General features: G+C 35.3%; 1 protein-coding gene across 1 annotated transcript; it reads right to left on the bottom strand.

The window, feature by feature from the left end:
* Window positions 1-12,442: 12,442 nt before the first annotated feature.
* LOC149547281 (protein HOTHEAD-like) lies at window positions 12,443-15,427 on the bottom strand. Its single transcript, XM_089791557.1, has 4 exons — window positions 15,284-15,427; window positions 14,239-14,889; window positions 12,619-13,444; window positions 12,443-12,531 (listed from the first exon to the last, which is right to left on the bottom strand). The coding sequence occupies exons 1-4, from the start codon at window positions 15,366-15,368 to the stop codon at window positions 12,480-12,482; spliced, it is 1,614 nt and encodes a 537-aa protein (XP_089647683.1). The 5' UTR covers window positions 15,369-15,427; the 3' UTR covers window positions 12,443-12,479.
* Window positions 15,428-26,884: the final 11,457 nt, after the last annotated feature.

Here is a 26,884-nt window from a genome sequence, read left to right on the forward strand (position 1 = left end):
CAAAAATGTCCATATCATCCACTTCATTATTGTTAACAAAAGAAAATTAAATTTTTGCAGCCAAAGATTTTAAGTTTCCAAATGTTTATTAAACCTAAAATATTGACCTAAGAGAATTTCAATTTAATAAAATTTAAATTAAAAAAATCTTGATCCACCTAAATTATTAATATTTTTTTTTAAACATATATGAAATTTTATACTATGACTCCTTTATTTTAATCATTCTTCTAAATCATTTGGTAAAATGCCTATTTGGGTTTTCCTTCTCAATATCCTACTTTATATGTGGGTCCATTTAGTTCTTGAGTCTACCGATAATAGGCTAGGAAATTTTTCAATGGGGATTCCAACATCCTCTAATATTCTTCACTCAATCTATGCACATATTATTGATAATATCGATTCTTTTAAAGGTTTTCCTTTGGAAAATAATATGGGTAGCCAAAAGGGTTTATGGATTCAATCTTTAGATTATGAAGGTAATCCATTCAAATGCAAAAAAAATTCTCAAAACTAGTCAAGTGGTCAAAAAGTGCAAACATGAAAGAGTTAAAGATAAGAAACCTTCTCTTTTGTGAAACGTGGTATCTACACAACATTACACTATATTTAAAAATATTTCTTAATAGGTGGAGTTAGAAGTGGTTGTGGGAATTACCAATGCATCTATTGGGTCTAGAGTGGTTCTTGGGTCGAATGCAACTCAAAAAGTCATGGTTAGAGGTAAGGATGCTGATTTAGAATTTGATTTTGTTGGTTCTGGACAACAAACAATTATTGTTTTAGCTAGTTGTAAATAAGCATTGAAGATAAATTTGGAACTAGTGTCTACATATTGGAATTTTATTATAGATGATGGATTGAAGAAGAGATGAATATTGTAGAATAAGAGATAGCATTTTCGATACACAAAGTTTTACAATTTCCAAGCCAACTTAAAAGGAATATTCTAGAAGAATTACTTGAAAAAATCACAATGAGATGAAAGAATGTTGACATACTAGAAAAGAGAACCAAAGAAAGAGAATTCATACTGACACATCCACATGCAAGTGTTACTAAGACTTATAGGTTGTTATAAGTAAATGCAAGGAAATTTGAAATCAAGAAAAGAGCAGCAAAGATAATGGAAGAATTGTATGAAGATGTTGAAAAAGATGATTTAAGACTATGGAATATAATCTCTCATGCTAAAGAGGTTGCAGCAAAAGAAATAACACCTATTGAATAAATATATGAACTAAATAATAGATTAGAAAAGATTTATCACATTGATATAGCTAGAGAAGAAAGCTCTACAAGTATTGCAAATGCTTTTGCCAAGAAATCTTGAGATATAGGTGCTAAGTTAGAAGAAGAAGCTAAAGAAGATGACCAATTAGAATAATAAATATAAGAACAACCAAAAGAGTATTTAAATAAGATAAATGCACTTGAAAATAAATAATATATGTATAATTGATGAATAAGACCCCAAGTATTTGCAAAATGACCTACACAATTACAATAGATTTAAACAAAAAAATAATATAACAATATATTTTGAAGACAAAGTAGAATCATTGCAAATACATGTTACTAAAATTCTTCAAGATGTGACATTAAAGGAAGCAATATGGGTGCAATGGAAGAGATAAATTGACCACTAGGAAAAAGAAGTGAATAACATACTTGAATTATGTACGATTGAGCTATGAAGAGCAAAAACTATATGCATGATGACTATAGGAGAGAATTGAAATGTTGCACAACATAGAAGATAAATAGAGAATGAATCTTTTTTTAAGCAAAAGGAGGGGTAAAAATTTATTAAGACATAAAGGAATACAACAAGGAGAGCTCAACAAGGAGCTGAATCCTGAGCAACAAGATCATCAAATTCTTGCACCATCTCAAAGGACAGTTGCCTCCTATCCCTAATATTCCAACCCGGATCATGACTAGATGCCCATGTGGCTAAACAATCAGCAGTTCTATTCCATTCACAAGGAATATACGTGAACCTAATGAACTGAAAAGAGGAAGAGAAGAAAAGAATCTGCTTAACAACAGTAGCCAGCTGCCAACTAACATCCTCAAGCTCTTGCAAAGAAAGCATGTTCACCACTACCTGGGAATTAGACTCACAGATAATCTTACTCCATCCCCACAAGCAACACAATTCCACAGCATATAAAATAGCCTAAGCGTCCATGAGATTGTTAGTATAATCACCCTTATGAACTGAGAAGAAAAATTTAACATCCCCAAAACTCCAACGAGCCACTTCGCCAATACCAGCCGGACCAAGAATCCCACGGGAAGAACCATCAGTGTTAATTTTCAGAACTCCACAGGGAGGAGGAGTCCAGTGCCCATCCTGGTTAACTCGACCCTTCCTCTGATGATGAAGCTGCCTGGACATAGAAGGAAACCTATGAGCTGTAGCCCCATCCTGCAGATGAAAATTGAGGTGATTACAGATAGCAAGATCAACCGGATCCATACCCCCATCAAGCTCACACTTCACAAGAATAGTTTCCTGAAGAGAATGTGATATTTTCAACCAAAGATGCAAAACACCAAGCCGAACATCTTGGAATATGCGACGATTCCTCTCCAACCAAATATGCCAAAGCATGAAAGATGGGCTAGCAATCGAAGCAGCATGGAGAAAAGAAGACTTGGAGGGAGCAGTACCCAAGTGGGCCCAGAACTCACGCAAAGAGGAAACATGCCGACAAGAGCAACCCCAAGCGTGCTACCAAAGGTGCCATATCTGAGTAGAATAGGAGCAATGGAAGAACAGATGGGAGACAAACTCCTCTCCATTACCACACAAAACACAATAAGAGGGGCCCTGAAATCAACGTTTACAAAGATTATCCCAGGTAAGACAACGGTTGTGAGCCACTAGCCACATGAAAAAATTGCACTTGGACCAAGAAACTTTATTCCAAACTTTCTTCCACCAAGGGACCTTAGCATCCCCAAATAATTGTCTAGTTATCTCCTGATACCCAGCAGAGACATGATATTTACCAGATAAGGTACCGCCCCAAGCCAAAACATCTGGACCAAGAAAAGAAGAACACTCTCTAGAGGCCAGAATTTGAGAAAGCTCCTGACGATCCATGTCTATACCTCCAGGAGGCCAATCAAAAGAATGTTTCCATCTGTAACCAACAATAGGTCCCAATTGATAAGGAGTCTTGTAATGAGCCACTTTATCCCATCTAGCAGCAAGAAAAGAGTCACAAAGAGGTTGAAGATGAGGGTATATGGATAAAATGGAAGGGAATCCATCCCAAGCATCAGACCAAAACAAACCCTGAGAACCTCCCTTACATATCCAAAACAGACCCCTCTTTACCAACATCGCACCTGTCTTCAAAGTATGCCAAACCATTGAGCCACGACCTTCAAGAGGAAGTGCAGAAATAGAGCAAGGATCAGCACCATGAAAATATTTATGAGTGATAATATGAGCCCAAAGTTGACGTTGTCCAGACCACCATCGCCAATAAAGTTTAGCAGCCAAAGCTTGACTACTCAATAGAGCAGATCGAAGACCAAGACCACCCTCCTTTTTAGGCCTACAAACAGTTGCCCAATTAACCAAACTCCATTTAGTACTACACAAATTACCACTCCAAAGGAGTTTTCGAGAAAGAGCATCAAACTCCTTGAGAAAGTAAATAGGTGCAGCGTGAACCATGCTTCAATAAGTAGGAAGAGCTTGGATAACAGCTTGAAGAAGAGTAACCCGAGTAGCAGTAGAAATCCATCTATGAGTCCAATGATTTACCTTATCCTGAAGCTTGGTAAGCAAATTTTGCCAGAAGAGACGTGGCTGCCTGGAGACAGCAATAAGGATGCCAAGATAAGTCAAAGGAAGTGATCCTATCTGAAACCGTAGGATACCAACAATCCTATGCTGAATAGAATCAGGAGTGTTAAAAAAGTAAATGGAAGATTTGTGCTCATTAACTTTCTAGCTTGACGCTGCCAAATAAACGTCCAAAGCATGTCGAAAGGCTTTAGCTTCCTTGATCCTAGCAAGACCAACAAGAGAAGAATCATCAAAAAATAGAAGATGGGAAAGAGAAGGTAAGCCATTACCCCATCGCCAGCCTTGAATAGAATTCTGGGACACCTGATGCTTAATGAATCTGCCCAAGCCTTCAGCCATGATGATGAATAGATATGGGGAGAGAGGGTCACCCTGGCGGAGGCCTCTAGAAGCACCAAATAGTTGAGAAGGTTGACCATTAATAAGAACAGAAAAAGAGGCAGAAGTAACACAACTCATAATCCAACTCACCCAGTCAGAGCTAAATCGAAAAGAAAGAAGAATACTCCTTAGGAAGCTCCATTTAACTCTATCGTAGGCCTTAGCCATATCCAGCTTAACAAACATGGCTCTCTCCCTTGAAGTAGCCATAGAGTGAATAGCCTCAGTAGCAATAACTACCCCATCCAAAATTTGTCTGCCAGCAACAGAACCACCTTGTTCTTCTGAGATAATAATGGGAAGCCACCTTTTCAATCTCTCAGCAATCAACTTAGTAATAACTTTGTAAACCACATTACATAAGGCAATTGGTCTAAAAAAATCCAATTGATTAGCACCCTCTCTCTTAGGAATAAGAGTCAAGAATGTAGAGTTCAAAGCTCGAAGCATGTGCTTGCTAGCATAGGATTCTTTAACCACCTCCAAAAAATCATGATTAATGATGTCCCAAAATTCCTGAAAGAATTCAACTGGAAAACCATCAAGACTAGGAGCCTTCCCTTTAGTCATGCCAAAGACCACCTCCTCTAGCTCTTCCAAAGAAATAGGACGCATGAGATCATCATTCATTTCCTGAGTGATAAGGGAAGGAATATAGGACGAAATAAGATCTTCTTCATTATCAGCAGGAGGAGAGTCCTTAGAGAAGAGGGTAGAGAACTACCAAATAGCCTCCTAGAACAAAGCTGGCAAGGAATTCAGTTGGATACCTTGAGAATTAACCAAAGAAGAGATAGTGCTCTGATTCCGGCGAGATTGCACTGTTTTATGGAAAAAGGCAGTGTTACGATCACCTTCCTAGAGCCAATCAACTCTAGCCTTTTTCTTCCAAAAAATTTCCTCTCGAAGTTCCCATTCTTCTAGAGCTCTAGAAGCAAGGGATTCAACCTTGCCAAGATCCTCTGAGAAACGTCGATCTCTAATCTCCCTTGTGATGACATCAAGATCTTCTTGAGCAAGCCTCTTCATAAATTGAAGGTTCCCAAAGCATTCCCTATTCCATATCTTGAGCTGCCTGTTAACATATTGACGCCTTTTAGAAAATGAGAACATTGCAGTACCATATGCAGGAGCACCATCTTTCTACCAACAGAAAACGCAATCATGAAGAGAGGAGTCCCGAAGCCACATCAACTGGAACTTAAAAGGAGGATGCTTTGGAACATAAGCCCCTATAGCAGAAAATTTGATTGGCCAATGATCTGAACCCCTCCAATCAAGGATTTCTGAAGAGATAGTAAGGGTGCCACTAACCCAGAAGCAAGAAACAAGAAATCTATCCAGACGTTCTGAGATAGCAGCAACACCAGTCCTGCGATTATTCCAAGTATAGAGACCATTAGAAGGCTTAACATCAGAGAGATGCAAAAGAGATATATGTTGCCGAAAAAGAGCAGAAGAAGGCCCCAATCTAGCCAAACCACCATGCTTCTCCTCCAGACTTAAAACTAAATTGAAGTCCCCTGCTAACACCCAAGGATGATAAGGATGACAATTTCTAACATATTGAATATGTTCCCAAAGTTCCTCCTTTCCCACAAGATCAATAGGTGCATACACATTAGTAACCATGATTACCTCTCCTGAGTCTAGAGCAGAAGCTACCATAGAGAGAGCTGAGCGAGAAGACATCCAGCCAAGAGGAGAAATTTTTTGAGGATCCCAAAATATAGCTAAACCACCCGCACTTCCTGTTGCCCCAACACACTGGCATTGGCCATGAGACCAAATACTAGAGACATGTTGGACCATAGACTCCATAGAGAGCTTAGTCTCTTGGATACAAAAAACAACAGGGCTATGATCAACCACCAAGTTATGAATAGCCTTTTGTCTAGGGATGCTATTCAACCCCCTTACATTCCATGAGAGAATAATCATCATTGGGTAGAATTGGGAAAATGAGAATCCAAAGGTTTCACTGAACCAGAATCAATCAATATATCTCCTGTGAGTTTAATCTTCTCTCGGTCTGTTTTGCACCCACTCCTTAGAGGAGGAGTAGAAGAAGCCCGCTTAAAGGGTCGACACATCAACCCCAAGGGGAGAGGAGAACCCTTGCCCTTACCTGATGGTAGCACATCCTTAACCAAATCAGGTAAAATAACATCATTATCCTCCAACACTACAGGAGTCACCAGGGCCTCTGTCACAGGAGCTACAGGGACCTCACAGTTCTGATATAATACAACTTGGGATGCCCCACAAGCATCATTAGGAATAGATCTCTCATCTGGGAAAACTGGATCAGAAGAGATAGGAGGAGGAATACCCTCCTCTAGAACCATACTATCCAACACCTCAAAGCGGTTAAAACCTGAATCAGATAATCTTTCTTTCAAAGGCCTCTTTTGACCACGGCCCTTAACACGAGGGTGAACAGGGGTAAATCCATCCTTATCCTGCATTTGAGCCTTACCCTTACCTGTAGCATCTTGCGGATTCATCCCCTTGGTAGTATTAGCCATTTGAGATTGTCCTTTCCCTGTAGTATCTGCCAAACCACTAGTAGTGCCAGCTGTAGAACCATCCACTCCTTTGAAACTTGAGTTACGGGGGCACTAACGGAGTAAATGACCATACTCATGACAAATCTGGCAACAGAAAGGGAGAGATTCATAATCTAACTGCTGCACCCAAGAAAAATCCCCCATACAAATTTCCAAAGAATCTAGTAATGGGTTATTCAAATTAATTTCAACACAAATTCTAGCATAAGAAATAACCTTTTTATCGAGGGATTGATGTGCGATCGTAGCCAGCTTCCCCAACAAAGCAACAATTTGTCAAAGGATGTCTTCACGCCAAAATTCCAAGGGAAGACGAGGCAAGCGAACCCAAACTGGCACTATTGAAGGGAGATCCTCAACAGAATTAAAACCTGAATGCCAAGGTTTGACAAATAACCCCACATGGTTGTAGAAATAATGGCCTCCTTCAAAAACACGATTCCGATCAAACATGCAAGAGAATACAACAAAAAAATAACTATTCCCCGCCAACATGATCTCCATATCGCCTTCCACCTGCCATGAGCGACAGATCCATGCCTCAAGAGCAGATAGGGAAATTTGGATTCCAAGAAATTTGCATATCAAAGCATGCTTGGTCCAATAATCAATGTCCTCCATTATAGCCGTTGGAGGAATAACCAGAACAGGGCGATCATGGCTACGCGAAAAACAACCATTAACTTTTTTTAGCTTGGAGCTCTCCCCTGAATAAAATGATTCAGATCACAATGCATGCATAGTTGGAGAAGAACCATCTGTTCTCACCAATGGAGAAGAAATCCCAGGCCCTACCATGCAAACAATAAAACCCCAATCAAAAATTGACTGTAGAAGATTTCGAAAAACACCGATGCAAATTATGTCGAGTAGCTAGCAATCCAAACAAAACAGAAAAATAGTAAAGATCAAACACCAAGAACAGGCTAGGGGAAAAACCCTAGCCCAGCCGGCAGCCAACGCTTCTCCACATTCTCCCAACTGTCCACCTATTTTGAATATTAAGTATAGAGAATGAATCTTGTAAAAGAAGTGATAAGTACATTTTAGAGGTCATTGCTTGAGCTAAAAAATGTCTAGAAGAAATCAAGTGCAAAACAATTGCAAGTGTATATAGAAGAAAATAAAATAAATTATCATATCAAGAATAAATTAAAGGTAAAATTGTAGAAAGGATCAACTCTAACAAAGTTAGCAAAAGTTACAACAATACTATCAGAAAAGTAGAAAGAAATAAATGAAATAATAGTTAAAGGATCATAATTCACAAATTTAATTTTTATGGAAAACTTGAAGTTATAATTGAAGAATCATGTCAACTATTGCTATATATAGATCTAATGAAGCAACATAAGAAAAGGGTAGAGACACTCATAAATACACTATAGGCTACAAAATAAGAAGATATTGTTAATAGAATGATATAGATAAAGAGTCACATTACTAATATTAGAATTTTTGAGGATGAATGGAACTAGATTTTGATGAGAGCCACTAGGAAGTAGCAATGTATATTGAAGCATACATTAAAAATAATGCACATTAATTAATATAATATTTAGTTTAATCTTTCCAATTTAATTAATTAATTTATTAAATCTCATGCACTAACTTTAATAACTCCACTTTTAAATCTTAATATATTTATATTTTAATCACATGAAATCTAGAATCTTTTAATAATTTAAAATATATTTTCCACTTTTAAATTTCATTTTCCAAAACTTAATTGCTAAAATATTTATTAGCTTTAATAATAATATTATTTAGACATTTATTTAAAAATGAGCTCCAAATATATTATTATTAAAATAAATATTGTCACATTCCAAATTTAAACTTTTGACTTTTATCTTAAAATTTAATTATTTTATTTAATTAATTTCCCAATTAATTAAATAAACGAAATATTAAAATATCATATTAATTTTTCATTAAATTAAACCATTAATTAAATCTTTTAATTAGGCTTAATTAATAGAAAATACATCAAAGACTCACAAGGTAAAAATACGAAAATCCATCATAGCCAAAATACATACAAAATCAAACCAAGGATTAATATTACGAATTATGTCATCCGACCTATTCGGAGGGTACTCAACTCGGATACTTGTCCTAATTTTCCAATTAGAACAAATGGCTTAAAAGGTTGGGATTTGGACTTGAGAATTTATCTCCCCTCTCTTATCATTGAGATAGTATGATAGGGTACGCTCATCCTGGCAATTCAGGGAAGTCGATACCCGGTACCTGCAACCTGCATAAAAACCATGCATGTACAAGCACAATATACACTAAACTAAATAGGCAATGGCAGGAAGTGGTGCATCGTGTAGATCCCGACTAGCAGGTGACTACGACTCCCTTCCTTAACCACATCAGACACACCATACAAAAGAAAACACGCAAAGCAAACACGCACACCATACACATGCAAGTATGGGGTAAGTATCCATAATAAAACTCATATGATAATAAACCATCTTACTAATCATCATTAATAACTGAAAGCAATTTAATGATCATCATCAATAATTGTGAACACTAAAAATAATCATCATACATACATGAAATGTAGAGTCTAAGTGATCTCATCACATAATAAACTGAATCCATAGCACAATATCTGATAATCTCATAACAATGTTGCTAACCATCAACATAAAACTAGCCCTAAAAGAGTTCAACAATGATAACAAAATGTGAACTAGGGGAGGACACTAGAAGTCACACATCAAAGACTTATGAGAATTCATTGATGATATTCCACTTCTCTTTAATGAGGATGATCCTTCTACAATTGTTGTGAGGGCTCATTCTGACCCTCATATCCATTCTCTACATGATCAGTCTTTACGGCCTAAAGTGATTGTTGATACTTATGTACAACAGTTGTAGGAGGCATCTCTATCATTTGAGAAGATTGTTGGTTCTTTCAAATAGGTTCTACAACAATCCTTGCTAGACCTGCACTTCTTCTCAGTAGTTTTGGAAGGAGCCACCATCATTATCAACACAGGGATAGTTGAGCAGGTTTTAGATACACCATTCATCATTGAAATTCTTTCCACACATAGCAGAAGTGTCTCACCAGTACCTCTGCCACTGTTTCTTCCAAAGGGGAGGAACATCATTTAACGATCATGGATCAACTTCTACATTGGAGCACTTCTTATTGTTCGACACCTTTCTTTTAGCGGGGGTGGGGGGGACTTCCTTACATCTCCTTCTTCTTTTATTTTATGGGAGCGACTTTTTCCTGAATGAATCTTGTAAAAGAAGTGATAAGTACATTTTAGAGGTCATTGCCTGAGCTAAAAAATGTCTAGAAGAAATCAAGTGCAATACAATTGCAAGTGTATATAGAAGAAAATAAAATAAATTATCATATCAATAATAAATTAAATGTAAAATTGTAGAAAGGATCAACTCTAACAAAGTTAGCAAAAGTTACAACAATACTATCAGCAAAGTAGAAAGAAATAAATGAAATAATAGTCAAAGGATCATAATTCAGAAAATTAAATTTTTATGGAAAACTTGAAGTTATAATTGAAGAATCATGTCAACTATTGCTATATATAGATCTAATGAAGCAACATAAGAAAAGGGTAGAGACACTCATAAATACACTATAGGCTACAAAATAATAAGATATTGTTAATAGAATGATATAGATAAAGAGTCACATTACTAATATTAGAATTTTTGAGGATGAATGGAACTAGATTTTGATGAAAGCCACTAGGAAGTAGCAATGTATATTGAAGCAATACTTTAAGATAATAATTTTATTTACCTTTGGCATTTTTTTTAAAGGGGGAGAAGTAGAGAACATAAGGATATGGGGATGAGAATGCATTTTGGAAGCAAAAATAGGGAGACAATATAAAGATGGGGAGAAAATAAATAGAGAAACATAAATGAAATGTAGAATATGATAAAGAGAAGTAAGAGCATCATAGATATATGTATAAATATAAGTGAAAGGTTTCCAAAGGGGGGATTATTAACTTGACAAAATCCTAGAACCTTATGGTGAAGATTTTGAAAGTTGTCATTACTTAAAAAAAGGAAAAAGTTAAAAAGGCAATGTTAAACATAAGGGTCACTATTAGTATAGAGTTATGAATAAACTAGAAATGTTATCAGAAACCTAGAAGAGTTATCATAAAATTAAATTGTTATCAAATCCTAGTAGATTTTATTATTGAAAATGAAGAAGCTTATCAAAGAAGCCAAAGAAAAGGTAAAAATGATCTATAAAACATTGAGAACTATAATTAGGTTACAAAATGGGAAATAATATAAGTGAAAAATAAGTAGACAGAGAGAGGGAGGGAGAGAGAGAGAGAGAGAGAGAGAGAGAGAGAGAGAGAGAGAGAGAGAGAGAGAGAGAGAGAGAGAGAGAGAGAGAGATCAGGAAGCTATCACAAAGAAGGGAAAATAGCACATAACAAAAAGGACCTATCATGTAGTGAAGGAATGCTAGCACTAGTTAAAACAAATTGTTTTTAATAATTAATAGGTTTTTCAATGAGATTGTAAAACTGTTTAATAAAGTGGGCTTTAATAGGGGTTAAAAGCTCTTATTTTGAACTTATTGTAAATCCTTTAACAAGGGCAACATTGTATAAGTGGGATTAAATCTCTTAATAGAGTAGTCTTTGACTTGATTTCTGATCCTCCTGATAAGGTATTACATACTTTTAATAGAGTTTAGTCGTTTAGAAGATGACACTATTGTAAGCTCTTAATCATGCATCTTATTGCTAAAGTGATGAGTTGTGGGTATTATCCCCACTATAGTTTTTCCATTTGACCAAGCGATTTTTACAACACCAAAATATTTTATTATGTGTTTATGAGTTTCAAGATTATTTTGATTACTTTATAATTTTAATAATGAATGAACTGTGAAATATATTATGCATAATTTTGTAATGCTGGAGTTTTCTTTATTACTAGATTTATACACCTCTTATAACATCATATAGTTTAAGAATATGACTACAAGTTAATCCATTTATTAGGTTAAAATACATTAAAATTACTTATTATGTTTTTAAATACAAAAAATTGAACAAAAAAAATGTCATTTTCCTATGTTTCTATTATCTAATTTAAATTACATTAAAAATTCTTTTATATTGGATGAAACATGACTCTAATATATATATCTATATATAATAATAAATTAATTAATTTTACGAGAATAAAAAGTGTTATAAACTATTCTACTTATAGATTTCATTATTACTTTGAAAATTCATTAATTTGTTCTTAGACATTAAACTATTTAGAAAATGTCTTAATTAGTAGTGATGGGATTTTAAACATAAATGTTGAGTTGTATGGATAAATATAGTCAATGTGCATCCTTGTTCTTCTTTTATTCAATAACTTTTTAAAATTAAATTAGATATTAATTTAGATTTCATAACAAACAGACATGTGTTATATGGATAAATAAAATAATAAAATAAATGAATTATTTTATTCATATAATGCTACTTTGATATTATTGTACTCAAGGAACTAGATTTAGTTCAATTTAAGATATATTCTTCATCACAACATAATTTAAAAATATAAATTCTAAAATGCAAAAAATGGCATTGACTTCAATAATCATTTAAATAAGACACGTGCATGGGTAACTTTTGAATATTATTAAGCTTTCAGATAGATTACAATTCACAAATGTTCATGCGCTCTTGGAGGATACGAACTCCTAGATACCTATGCATATGACATTGAAAATATGTCATTAGTAATAGTCATATAATTCATTCTGAATAATTTTAAAAAAGAAAAAGAAAATCTTACCTTCCAAGCATCATTATAGTAGCTTGTGGATTTGTCCCTGGGCTGCCCTTGAATATTGAATGGTCTGCAACCCTTAGACCATCAACACCTTTGACACGAAGTGTTTTGTCAACTACAAGATCCACTTCACACCCCCCGTTGAAATGCCATATTGTTGTTACTGTATCTCTGCAATATTTTTTCAAGGCAGTGTAATCTGATTGATTACGTGGTAATTCTTCCCCCACAAATTGAAGAAATTTGGAGTTCCCAGTGCCTATAAATGCAAATTCTTGAATAGAATTTGTCATTATAAGATCTGATAAGACCTTCACAACAAGAATACATTCTTTTATATCAAAAGGATGAGAAAAGTAGTTGTATCTTACAATTGGGACATCTAAGGGATCTTTACTTTTGAGTTGAAGCTTGCCAGTTGATAAGGGAAAGGCCACCTTGGTAAGAATAACTCCTAAATATTTAAAATTTGTGTCACCTTCTTGTTCATAGCTGCTAATAGACTCAATGTAGACTTGTGAATTGTCTATTATACCTACAACTTGTACTTGAGCAAACTCAAGTGGTTCGGGGGACTCTACAATAATAGTTGTGCGTGGTGGATCTCTAATCTCTTTTCCCACTAAGTTTAAATCAGAAAATACAGTAATGTTCAATTCTTCAAGTTCTTCTTTTGGTCCAATCCCACTTAATAGGAGAAGTTGTGGGCTACCTATACTTCCTGCTGACAAAATCACTTCACTCCATTCTGACAATTGATTGATAAATACATGATGGGAAAGATCATCTACGGTACTGGTGAACTCAACCCCAGTAGTCTTTACCTTTCCTAGAACATAAATTCAAAAAATAAAATTAGAAATTGAAAGAATAACTATTTTCATAAGTAATATAATTAAAATACAATTATTGTAAAATTCAAAAATAATTCAATTCTACAAATATTCTAACAATATAGATTACATTAGGAAAAAATTTATATTGTTGTTCTTCCATAAAAAATAAATAAAGAGAATACGACTGACGACTATGATGTCTCAATTTATTAATTCGACATGATATAATCTGATAATACTAAAGAGTGTCGCACATGGACATTGGGAAGCAGACCCATGTGGCATATATATTTTCTGCAATATTTATCGTAATAATAATATTGCAAGTGACAGAATCAAATAAAATAGAAGTTGTTGATTGACCAACTCAAGAGATAACATTAAAATTAAGTGCAACTGAAGAGAAACCCAGAAAATAAATATATAAAAAGTTGCTGTCTTCGAGACAAAACAAAACAGCCCGATTTAGAAAACGTCCCACTACATCCCACTCTGACTAATTTGCAGTTGTCCTACTGGAATTTTCTGTTAAAGCCAACAAAAACTTATGTCATTGAAAGAATCACCAGACCTACCAAATGTTCAGCCATTCCTACTTGTTGAAGGTCTCCTATGAATGTTAGGATAAGAAATCTTATCTTCAAAAGAGCATCAAACCTAAACCAAGATTGTTAAATAATGAAAACTTTTATCTTAATATTTTTTTTTATGGAGATCATTCACAAACAAGTTTTAGATATCTCAATATTTAGAAATAAAATCAAACCAAAAAAATATAGAAGTGTACCTGATGAAGAATCCAGAAGGATTCTAGTGGCTGTGGCATTGAGAAGAACTACAATGTTATCTGGATTTGCATATTGTAGAAGATCTGCAGCTGTGTGCCTCCTTCCATTGTTGTCAAAGGTTGAGGCGCTAATCTTTCTGCCCTCCAAATGATCGAGAGTATACCCATTATCAGGACCCACTCCAGCCTCCAATAGTGCATCTTGAAAAGCTGAACTCCAACGAAAAAGCTTGTCTGGTTTAAAGGCAGTCAACTTCTCCACCCATTCATATGACTCATTCACAAGCTTCTCATCCCACTCCATCATCTTAATGTAATCAGAGCTTGCCCTGCTGTAGAATCCAGCATTTATGGCTGTCCCACCTCCAAGAACTCTTGCTCTTGCCAACTGTACTCCATCTTCTGACACAAATCCTTCAGCTATATAAGGAAACCCACTGGCTTTTCCCATGACCTTAAAAAGGGCTTTAATGTCCTCAGTGTCTGGATTTCCATAGGGAGAATCTCCCCTTTCAAGTAACAAAACAGAGTAATGCTGTGAGAGAGTTGCAGCCAGAGGACACCCTGCTGTACCTCCTCCAACAACAATGTAATCGTATGTTCTTGCAGCCGCCTTTTCAGCATCAAATGTCATAAATGGATATGGGTATTCTGCAAATAGCAAGAACAAAATGCTTTAGATCAGTGCTACATGCAAACAATGAATAAAGGGGTTGTTAATAAATGCTTCATTAGACACAATATTTGGATGGGTGACCTTTCTAAATGATTCGATGCTTCACCCCTGTGAGCATCATCTAGATGTAATGATTGCTAATCATTCATCCTCATTAACAATGAGTTTTTCTGTATCACTACTTACGAAACGTAGATCAACTTGAAAACTACAGGATTGAATTCTAATAATGATCTAACACAATTTTCCTTCAAAAATAAAATAAAAATCCTAATTATTATGAAAATAAATGAATCAATTGTTCATCTACATCTCTCTAATGAAAACTATTGATTTGACACAAAATAATCAACACAAAACTATACTCACCCAAGTTCCCTGCTGAACAGAACAGCTGCTTCTGATTTGTGATGAATGCTAGCAAGAACGCAATCACAAAGAATAAAATTTCCATTATCACTTCTAGAGCTAACTCGTCTTATCGCTTCATTTCTACTCTAATTGAGCTCAAGTTATAGAAGATCAAGAAGTGGGAATATTTCATTGTATGGACAGGAAAGTGGACGGTAAAGTGGGAATATTCCTTTGTATGAGCGGTGAGCAATACTCTCTAACAGATTAGAACCTAGTAAAGCAGAGAGGACCTCCTTCAAGAAAATGATCCTCCTAGAAGTCAATAATTGCCCCAATCCCCTAAGACCATGTGTATACCATTATTCAAATTTTCTCTGGTGTGTTTCACATTGTCCCATATTCTTGATCTTCGAGGTAGAGCATTGATAAAGAGAAGATGGTGAAATGGGTCACCCTGCAAATACTTAGACCTAAGAATATTGCACTTATTACTCAAGGAGTTAACTAGTCTCCACCCCACCTTACACATGAGAGCCTTATTCAAATTTCTAATCCTTCTAATGTTAAGATCAACCAAAGACTTGGGCATACAAACTTTATCCCATCTCACCAAGCTTAACTTGATCTTTTCTCAAGTCTGTAACCATAAAATAAATTATTTTCTTTTTCTTGATAATTTAATGGTATCTTTCTAGGAGTTTAAAATTTGAGAGAAAGTCTACTGGTATGTTGAGAGGAGCTGAAACTCCCCTGCACTACTAAAGATTTTTCCTTTCTAGCCTATAATCTTTCACTCTATGTATTCCAATAACCCATTCCAGTCTAGAGAAGAAACCTCCATAATCATGACTTGGAGACAAAGATAGATGTTGGGAAAACCTGCTACCTAGCATTCCAAGATTCAAATCACCTTTCTCCTCAGGTCGTTGTCCATATTAAAAATATATGCCTTTCTTTTTTGATAGTTTATATGTTGCCCCAAAACCTCTTCACACTAGTTAGGGAGGTTTTTCAAAGATCTTGCTTCGTGGATAGAGGAAACTCCAAAAGGGAAGGTGCCATAAAAAAATTGTTGGATCACCTATGGAGGAGTGAAGGAGGTAGGTCTTATGCCCTTTTTTAACCTTGATGTGATAAAACCTTTAAGTTTATTCCAAGTACCTTTGCCACAACGATGAATAAATAAGGAGATAGCGGATCTCCTTGCTAAAGAACTTGGCAAGAGGTAAAAAAAATCCCTTGGGTCCCATTCAACAAACTAGAGAACTAGACCATAGAAACAACAAGTGTGACTATCTTAAAAATCTCTCAGTGAACCCTCACTTGCTAACAATAACATACAAAAATTCACTTCTTACCTTATCATAAAATTTAGAAATGTCAATTTTTAGAGCCTTACCTAAGTTCCCACATTTCTCTATGGAGTACATAGTAATAACCACATCTAGAATTTGTCTTCTGGCGACAAACCCATTCTGATAGGGGCCAATGGAGTTTTCTAACATGGGTTTGATGTGGTTCACCTTAACTTTAGACGTGATCTTGTAAATTGTATTGCAAAGGCTTGTAGGTCTGAATTCCTCAAGATACCTTGGTTTATCAATTTTTGGTATTAGAACAATAAAGTTTTGGTTGACATCCTTCAACAACTTGCTAGTTCGAACAAATTCCCAAGTAGCATGGAGAACATCCTAGTCAACAATATCCCAAAATTCCTTGAAAAATGTAGGTGGGAACCCATCATGCCCTAAGGCTTTATACAAAATCATGGAAAGAATAGTTTCTCACTTCCTCTTCCATGACCTTTCCAACCAAGCCATTGTTCATCTGATCATGAATGGCTGAATACATAATCCTTAAAATATTATCCTAAGTGTTAGTATCAATTAAGTTGTTTGAGGGTTGCAAATATCCTGAAAGTATTTGAAAACACACTCCTCCATATCGACCTCCTCTAAGATTCCTCTTAAAATATGATATATGGAAGAAGGACGCATTCTTATCACCCTCCACTAGCCATTGAATCCTTAAGGGTTATTTCTAGAAGATCTTGTCTCTATCTAAAAACAAATTCCATTGGGCACAATAGGTCTTTTCCTTCTGTTGGTCTTCTTGAGATGAGAAGTCATCGACCATATTCATTTGGAGCGTTTCAAACTTCTTCTCAATCACTTTCTTATCCTTAATAATGTTACCAAATGAAGATGTACTCCACCCTTTGACCTTGTTTCAAATCCTTTCTAATTTCCTTGCAATGTGGAACATCAATGACTCCTTGATAGAAATGTGCCCCAACTAGGAGATATAATTGTTGGAAATGATTGAAAAGATCACAATCATTGTTTTGTCATTGATGTCAAACTTGCCACTTGCAAGAATGACAATTGCTTGAGTGATCCAAATACTATCAATTGGTTGATTGACAATGAGGTGGCAATCAATAAGATGTAACTAGAGTACCTAGAGAAAGGTTGAAGTTATGATGTTCTAATGAAGTATAAGGATCAACTAAGCCATTGATGAAATAGTGTATTGATGACATACTCTAAGACACAGAGGATGGACACACTAAGACATATCAAAGATGTAAGGATTAACTAACTTCTAGATACTACCGAGCAAATTCTCAGTTAAAGTTGAGCAAGTTCAACTTAGTGTGTGCCGAGTGATCTTCAGGTGCCAAATAGTCTTCAGGTGCCGAGTGAAGATCAGGTGCCGAGTAACACAAAATCCTTTAGGTGCCGAGTAAGTCTTCAAGTGCCAAGAAAAGTAGAAAATGCTATAGGTGTCGATCGCCAGTAAATAATAATAGAATCTGAGTAACACAAAAGAAGCCGAGCATCAGTAAACCAATGATGCCGAGTTGCTGAATTATTTGTCAAAGAAAAAGATTTGCCAGATCAGGAGTGATAAGGTTTTTACATCAAATTTTGTGAAGTAGTTGGATGATAAGGATGATGAGTAGATGTCAAAGAATTCTATGTAATCCATGTAAACCATTTTCAAGGTGAATGCTAATAGATTTATCATGAAGTTTCTAGAAGAAGCAAATTGGAGGGAAAACAATGTCGTTTCCTCAAGAGAAAATTAAGATTTGAGCAAAAAATCGAGAACAAAAATTCTTTATAAGAAGTTACAAGTCAGAGATCAAATGCACATGCTTGAGAGGGAGTTAGTCATAAGTGCGATCTTGCAAAGAAGCCAAGAGGAGTAAGAACAGAGCATCAAGAATCTGAGTTGATAAAGTGACCATAGAGTGCTTTGGCATAACGAGTGGAAGAACTCAAGGAGACAAATCTTGAAGGGTGAACAAGCTGTCAGCACTACAAGGGAGGAAAGCGAGGCAAAGAAAGGAACTGAAGAAGTGATATGAAATTTGCACAGTTAGGGTTGCAAATCTGTATCAGGTCAAAACCCTTCTAGTACTTTCTTACCATTGTATTAGATATTGAAACCCTACATTTCTAGTTTAGCTTAACAGCTAGGTGGATAAGCCTTAGGAAAAGAATAAAGAGATCCCCAGGAGAAGGAGAAAGAGATCCTCAAGAGAAGGATAAAGAGATCCTTAAGAGAAGGATATAGAGATCCTTAGGAGGAGGATAGGAGATCCTTAGAGAGGGATGAAAGATACTTTTGAGAAGGTGACTGTAAATCCCATTGACTTGGGTGAGCCTAACAGCTCTATGTAAATCCTTTAATAGGTTGACATTTTGAGTTGAATGTTCTTAAATGCTTTAACAAGGTCACATTTAACAATGTGTTGTAGCCTTTAACAGTGTAGGCCTTCAACAGGGAAGACCACTAGAAGTGGTTGAAATCAATTGCAAAGTTATTTTGTGGGTATCATCCCCACTCCAGTTTTACCTTCTTATTCTTGGAGGGTTTCTGGGTGATCAAGTTCTTAGTGCTATGGTGTGATGCATGTTTACTTTTCATGGTTGTTTAATGTTCAATTGGATGCATGATAATTTCAGTTAAGTGCCATTAAGGATTTGTAGAAAAAGTTGTATTGGACATCATTGGACCTTGGATAACTTATTCACCAACCCCCCCCCATCCCCCCCCCCCCCCCCCCCCCTCAGTTATTCTAAAGAATTCTAACAACAATCTCTAAAATTTGAGTGAGAGTGCCACATTATTTCATACCAAAAGGATCTTCTTCTACAAATTTGGTTCTACTTCAAGGAGAAGAAAATCATAGGTGGTTAGATATTGTCCTTGAGTATGTCTTTAGGGTGGTATTTAGGAGAATGGTCCAATAAGAAAAAATTAGAAAATGGTCAAGTCAAACCTACATCAAGTTGTTTTCAAACCTATTGATGGACCAAGTAAAAGGGTTTCCACCAAGATCAATATTAGGAAGGTCATTCTGACCCAGAAAGTTTACTAGGTCATACATACTTTTAGAGAAGTCCTCCAAGACTCCCATTTTCTTTGAGGGGTATAAAGGGGTGTTAAAGTCTCCCATACATAGCATGATCTCATTCCCCAATAAGTTCAGTACTTATTTTGTCTCCTCCTAGACCAAAATTTTCTCATTGAAGGTATTGAAGGCATAGAAATTAAACAGGTCCCATTTATGATTTTTAGAGATAGACACAACAACAATAATGAGGAGGTTTAGGGGGATCTCACTACTCATAACACTAGATTAGGATTGCAAAGAGAAGCAATTCCACCTGATGCATCCATCACTATGCTATTAGAGGATTTTATACTTGACCAAGTGTACTCATCCACTTTTGAAAATGTTTATGTCGTCATTTTAACTTGTTTCAAAAGAATCACGTCCACTTTCAATTCAATGATCTTTTTTTTGACTCCAATACTTCTTCCTTGGGTTGTTAGTCCCTCTTAAATTCTAGGATATAATATTGATAGTCTTGGTTGAAGGTCTCCCAATTTTCATAGTTATTCCAACAGTGGCTTTGCTTGTACCCATTAATTTTTTTTGTTGACAGTTCATCCAACATTACTATCTAGGGTGCAATCATCCATAGCATAGGCCTAGGTGGGAGAATGCAATTCAACTATACCCATGATAGAAACCACTAGGGTATGCTTTAGATGAGGAAAATAATTCTCATTATAAGAGGGGTTCTTGAGGGGGTCTGAAAACTTGGTATTCCTGACCTCCTCTAGAAGGTGCGAAAAATTGTTCATTGTCTCCCACTTGTAGGGTGGCCAACTTAGTCTACATTGAGAAACTCACCCATTCTTAAAGGCTAGGATCCTACCCTGTCTCAATCACTAAGGCCCTACCATCATTCTCCTTAGCTTTAAGGTTGCTAATGTCAGGGTTTTTTTTTTATTGTAAATCCATGGATAGTCCTTCAACCTTCTTCTAGGATCTGTCACTACCACCCAAAGGTTGATCGGCCTTCACCTCTAAATCGTTTGATGACTCCATGCTTCTCCTATCCCTAACTTTAATAGCATGCAAGATTTCAACCACAACTACATCAAGAGATGAGACTTTCTCATTCAGCTTCTAACCAAATTTATTATAGTTTTGGCAAAAGGTTGCAACATTCTTATAGACAATGGGATGTAACCAAGTACCCCATTTCAAATTGAAGGCCATAGATATCAGTAGAGCCTTATTCATCATCAAACTCATGAAAAATCTAGAAACCCCTAGTTTGGCCTTGGTATTGGTGGTTATTTCAACTTTAATTAAGTGCATGAAAGAGTCTCTAATCCACATGAAAACTCTCTCATCACAAAATTCTAGAGGGAGCCTAAACTATCCAACCCAAACAAAATCAAGCTTGTGCATATCCAAATTGGGGAAAAAAACCTAGTTTCCACTTGGAGAGCATTAGAAAGTGTTTACCATAATGCAAAGTTCCCACCAAAACCATATTTTAATTAGCTTCAGTTGTGAAGTAGAAAAGAAAGAGAGAGTCTGCTATAGCAAAGACAATCACAAATCCAATATGTCTCTATCTAGTAGAAAACATTTCCTAACCATGTCCACATTAAATTGGAAATAAATAAACTTCCCTAAAAGGGTCTAGGTGATCCCAGAAGTGATCAAGTCAACCATCGAGTCTGGTAATGAGATCTAAGGCCCTAATGATCTTGAAACCACCTTAGGTTATTCCCAATAACCAGTAGGTGTCTTGGTACCCAAGATAGTCTATTCTAGTCTGATATTGAGATTTCATATCCCTTGGGATCCTCAACCTCAATGGGATCCCTAGGAGGGAGGGGACCCATACAAGCAAGGTCATTAGGAATCTCAACCAATATAGAAGGGTTGGCTTTAAGATCTAGACTAATCACAAAATGTGTGTTAAAAGATTTAGCATGAGTTACAAGCAAGAGTTGCAGATGGGAAATAGTTGTTAGGAAGACCATTTAGTCAAGTGTTAGCTAAAGGTGTTACTAAACTCCAAGTAAAAAATGATGTATGTTAGTTTTAGCTAATGATTTCATTTTTTGTCTTGTTTGTTTATGCTAAAGTGTTTAAAGTATACATGTCTTAATAGTAGCATTATCTGATTCTAGTATTCAACAAATGTTTACATAAGTTTAATTAAAATAATGTTTTCTGTATGTTGGTGTAAATAATTATTCACTATTTACACTTACTTAAGTTTACTTAGGTTAATTCATTATTTTATTATTTATTTATATAGTCACCTAGGAGTATGGCACTCTTGCGAGTTGTCATGTTGACAAGACAGGAGATCACACCACTTTTATGCACATGGTGTCTACAACACAGGAGTTAGCACACTAATTAAGTACATGGTGTCTACAACATCTGCACTTGAGATACACCTTGTCATTCTTATCCTCTCATTTAGAATGATGGATAAGACATGTGCTTATTTGTCATGTTGATCTTATCTCTTGGCTCTTTCTAGAGACATTCTAGGTGCTTCTTGAGAGGCCTTTATATACAGGCACTCCTAGTGTGTTTACACATACAATACAAAGCAATATATGAGGACATACTCTAATATATTGATTATACTATTTATTGGTCTATTGTTGTGCTTGTTTTTACGCTCTATGATCTTGGGTGAATCTTTCCCTAAGCCAAATTCTTACATGGTATCAGAGCTTGGGGAGATTCTCTTCGCATAGCCATTTGAGACCATTCTTGTTTCAACACCTCAACTCAAATCTAGAGAATCCGTAGATATTAGGAGTGTCTAGAGCCAAAGAGGACCTCACCATTGCATCTGAAGTATTGATTCGGTGAATTGACTATAAGTTTGCCTATGATGGGCCATAGTCAAAATTGAGGCAACATTTTCTTTGCAAACCGGCAACCCAAAGGCCCAATTTTTGAAATTGGTATGATCATTTCAGATCTGTACATTTAAATTTTAGATCTTCATTTCTCTTCATCTCCATCTCTACAAAAAAAAATTGGATCTACATTATTTTTTCTAGAAAATTCTGCCATGAGGTCTATAGTAGAGATTTTTTGCAGGTGAAGACTGAAGGTTGCTGGGGTAGATCAGATATTTGCATCACATTTAGAAGGTCAAAAAAATGCTAAATTGGATTTTGTTTCATTCAAATCAAACATCTAAGGTAAAATCTAGAGCCATTTGATTTTTGGAGGAGTGATGGCGGCGATTCAAAAAAAATAATAGCAGTAGTGATTTTGAAACAACGATATCTCCCTCATATGCACTCCTTTTTGAGAGCAATTTTTTTTGTTTCGGGGTAGAATTTTGTGATCTACACATTGGCGCATGTGGTTTGAGATCTCTATTCCTAAATTTATCTCAAATTCACAAATCCCAATTTTTTGCCACTTCAAATGCTTAGTATAGGCTCATCTGGACACATAATCAGGTTTCATTTTTTTTGAAAGTGCATTTTTTTAAATCTACTTTCCAAATCTTCAATTAGAAATTAGGCTCTATGGATAGAAATACTACTTTCAAAAATGCTCCCTAAATTGGCTCTTGTACATGCACTACCTATAAAGTGCCCGAATCATACATTAGGGAGGGTTTCTTTGATTATTTTTCTTGCATTTTGTGGGTTACATTGATTAGTACATCATGGAAGAGGAAGATTTAATTACCTTGACACTAGATAACTATTAGGAATAGAGTCAATTGGTTATCCCATATCTGAGTTAGCATAATGCACTACCATATGTGAGAGGGCTTTTATAGAATGAGGACACATGTTCCATCCTTTGTCGTGCACTCTTTCTCTATATGGATATGGAGGTTATGGATTCAATTGATGACTTGAAGTCAAAAGATTTATATGATATTTGGATCTATCTTTGGGAGCTTTATGGAGATCCACAAATTCTTCCATTCTGGATAGATCTTTTACCTCCAACTACAATTACATCCTTTCCAAATGAGATCACACCTCTAGATGCTCCTATTGCTCCTACTAATCCTATTCCAGCCACAAATGCTTTAGATTCAGTGTAGCAAGACACTTCATGTCTTCCTACTTTACCTTCATACGACAACTTCCCACTAGACATTGCACAGTTGTTCATGGAGTCTCATATTGAAGATGTGGGAGACATCCTCGATGATATACATCTTATTTTTGAGTTGAATTCTTCATCTATTGCCACAATGAATGATTCATGCACTTCAACACAATAGGGTATATGTTGTCTTCCAATTCCAACCTCAGGTGATGATTTCTTAGTAGACATTTTAGGTTTGTTTGTGGAGTCACACATCATAGACTTAGGAGACTTCATTGATGATATTCCACTTCTCTTTGACAAGGATGATCCTTCTACAATTGTTGTGAGGGCTCACTCTGGCCCTCATATCCATTCTCTACATGATTAGTCTTTACGAGCTAAAGTGATTGTTGATACTTATGTACAACAGTTGTAGGAGGCATCTCTGTCATTTGAGAAGATTGTTGGTTCTTTCAAATAGGTTCTACAGCAATCCTTGCTAGACCTGCACTTCTTCTCAGTAGTTTTGGAAGGAGCCACCATCTGTATCAACATAGGGATAGTTGAGCAAGTTTTAGATACACCATTCATCATTGAGATTCTTTCCACACATAGTAGAAGTGTCTCACCAGTACCTCTGCCACTGTTTCTTCCAAAGGGGAGGAACATCATTCAACAGTCATGGATCAACTTCTACATTGGAGCACTTCTTATTCTTTGACACCTTTCTTTTAGCGGGGGTGGGGGGGGACTACCTTACATCTCCTTCTTCTTTTATTTTATGGGAGGGACTTTTTCCTCTTAGGGGGTTTTATCCTTCTCCTATTTCTCTCTTGTATATACTTGATGTATGTCATAATGGGGGGGTTCTTGATTACTCCATCCATCCATGCATCTTGTCTTTTCATCTCTCTTTTTGGTGGAGGGTTTTTCCCATGAGGTTTTCCCTCTTTCTTTGCGTTATGAGAGATTGCATTTTATTATGTACATGGGTACCTAACATGGCCTAGTAATCAGGACCTATTATGCATCTCATCCTAGTTTTCATAAGCATAAGGGCATTCCTGTAAGTTGCACTTGGGGGGGGGGGGCGTGTTGGTGTAAATAATTATTCACTATTTACACTTACTTAAGTTTACTTAGGTTATTGCATTATTTTAATATTTATTTATTTAGTCACCTAGGAGTATGCGCACTCTTGTGAGTTGTCATGTTGACAACACAGGAGTTTGCATCTCTTTTATGCACATGGTGTCTAGAACATAGGAGTTAGCACAATAATTAAGCACATGGTGTCTACAACATCTCCACTTGAGATACACCTTGTCATTCGTATCCTCTCATCTAGAATGATGGATAAGATGTGTGCTTAGTTGTCATGCTTAATTGATCTCTTGGCTCTTTCTAGAGACATTCTAGGTGATATCCCAATCTAAACCTAGTTATAATAAATAACATGCTAGTGGGTGGGTATCACAAACATTATATCTCCACCCAAAGAAAACCTATCAATAGAGGAGATCGAAGCATAATAAGTAGTAGAATGCCATAGTCAAACTCTAGAAGCTATAAACTTATTAAATAATATAACTCATCTCATCACTAAATCTATGTTCAACACAATTCACAAGTGGATAAATCTTACAGCTAGTAGAATGTATCTCAAAGGCGTTAAGTTTAGCATAAAATCAAAGGTCTAAGAAATACTATTTATCACTTACATTCTAAAAACTATTACAACTTGTCATCAAGGCTATTAGAATTTTCTTCATCCTTTCCTTCAATAGTCCCAACAATAACTATTTTCTAATCCTTTCTAAACATAATTCAAAATTTGAAAACTCTTAAAATGAGAATATAATGGAAAACTACTTCTCAAATAAAATAGATGAGGTAATTTATTTAATAATTTTGTAAGGACATAGGTATCCTCCCTACAAATTGTACCATTGGCTAAATTTCCAAAAGAAGAAAACACAATGAAATATTTTAAAATTTTCAGCATTTGATCTTCATGATTTGTATATTTTGTTATCGAAAACAACCCTTTTTTTGAGAAAAATTCACTTGTTTTCGTGAATCTGAAAAAGAATCCCATTTAGTTTGTTTTTGTCTTTTGTTCATTTTTTGATTTGAAATAAGTAGTTAAAGAAAAACATCATAAGCTTAATAAATTTCATGCCCAAACAACTTTAGATTGAATTAAAGATATTTCTTTTCAAAAACTCAATTTGCAAGCATATTTTGGAAAACAATCCATACTATAAATTTTATCAATCTTATGAGAATTAAGTTTAAGGTTTGCGCCCAAAAATTCATAAGGCAATACTTATAATTAATACACAATCGTGTTCATTCAAAACGTTGTTTTTGCTTGATGAAACCCATATGACTATATGCGAGGTTGAATTTGGTCGACAATATTTTCACATCTTCTCAGTCAAAGCCCATGTACAATTCTAGAAAAACACAATAGTATTTGCAAGGATTTCATAATTATATCGAGTCGAAGACGTCACAACAGTAACATAACTCTTAGAAATCAATAATGTAACAGTTGTTGAAAGTAGTTTAACGACTTTTATATTAGTTTACTATTAATACTAATAATATATTTATAATATTCATATAACAGTTTTGAAAAGATTGTCTCTAATTTTGGAACTCATTAATTTTGAATATCATTGTAAGGGACATGTGGTAATCATATTTTTAAAAATTGTTTAGCAATGTCATTTTGTTTTTGATATATTTATTAGATCAATTAAATTTTACAAGAAGAATTAATTTTGTATTATATTTGCATTCAAATATAACTAATTATGTTATTTTGATTACCTATAAGTATTATGTAAAGCATGAAGAAGAATATTTAAGTTCAATCATCAAGTTGTTATTATCCGAGTAGAAAACTCATTAAATACTAACTCATAATATTTGTTGGTGACATGCTTAGGATGATTGACATTTTAGTGTTGGAAGATTGTTAGACTACGGAAAATACATGAATGTAAATCTAGCTGTATATAATAATTGACATGCTAGTGTGGATCATACACACTGTACCTCTACAAGAACTAAACGAGTCATTTCAGAAGAACCAAACATAGATTTAGGTAGAACAAAGCTACACCTCAAACCCTAGATCACATTCCATTGGAATATAAAATAAAAACTGTCCATTTCACCAATAAACAATTGTT

Source organism: Cupressus sempervirens, chromosome 7 (assembly GCF_028749045.1).
Source record: "Cupressus sempervirens isolate cs-2001-9-10 chromosome 7, ASM2874904v1, whole genome shotgun sequence".
Classification (NCBI taxonomy): domain Eukaryota; kingdom Viridiplantae; phylum Streptophyta; class Pinopsida; order Cupressales; family Cupressaceae; genus Cupressus; species Cupressus sempervirens.

Coding starts and splice junctions, on each gene's coding strand:
- LOC149547281 (XM_089791557.1), bottom strand. CDS start 15,368: ATGGAAATTTTATTCTTTGTGATTGCGTTCTTGCTAGCATTCATCACA. Junction 14,890..15,283: donor CTGTTCAGCAGGGAACTTGG/GTGAGTATAGTT, acceptor TGCTATTTGCAG/AATACCCATATCCATTTATG. Junction 13,445..14,238: donor CCTTCTGGATTCTTCATCAG/GTACACTTCTAT, acceptor TTTATGTTCTAG/GAAAGGTAAAGACTACTGGG.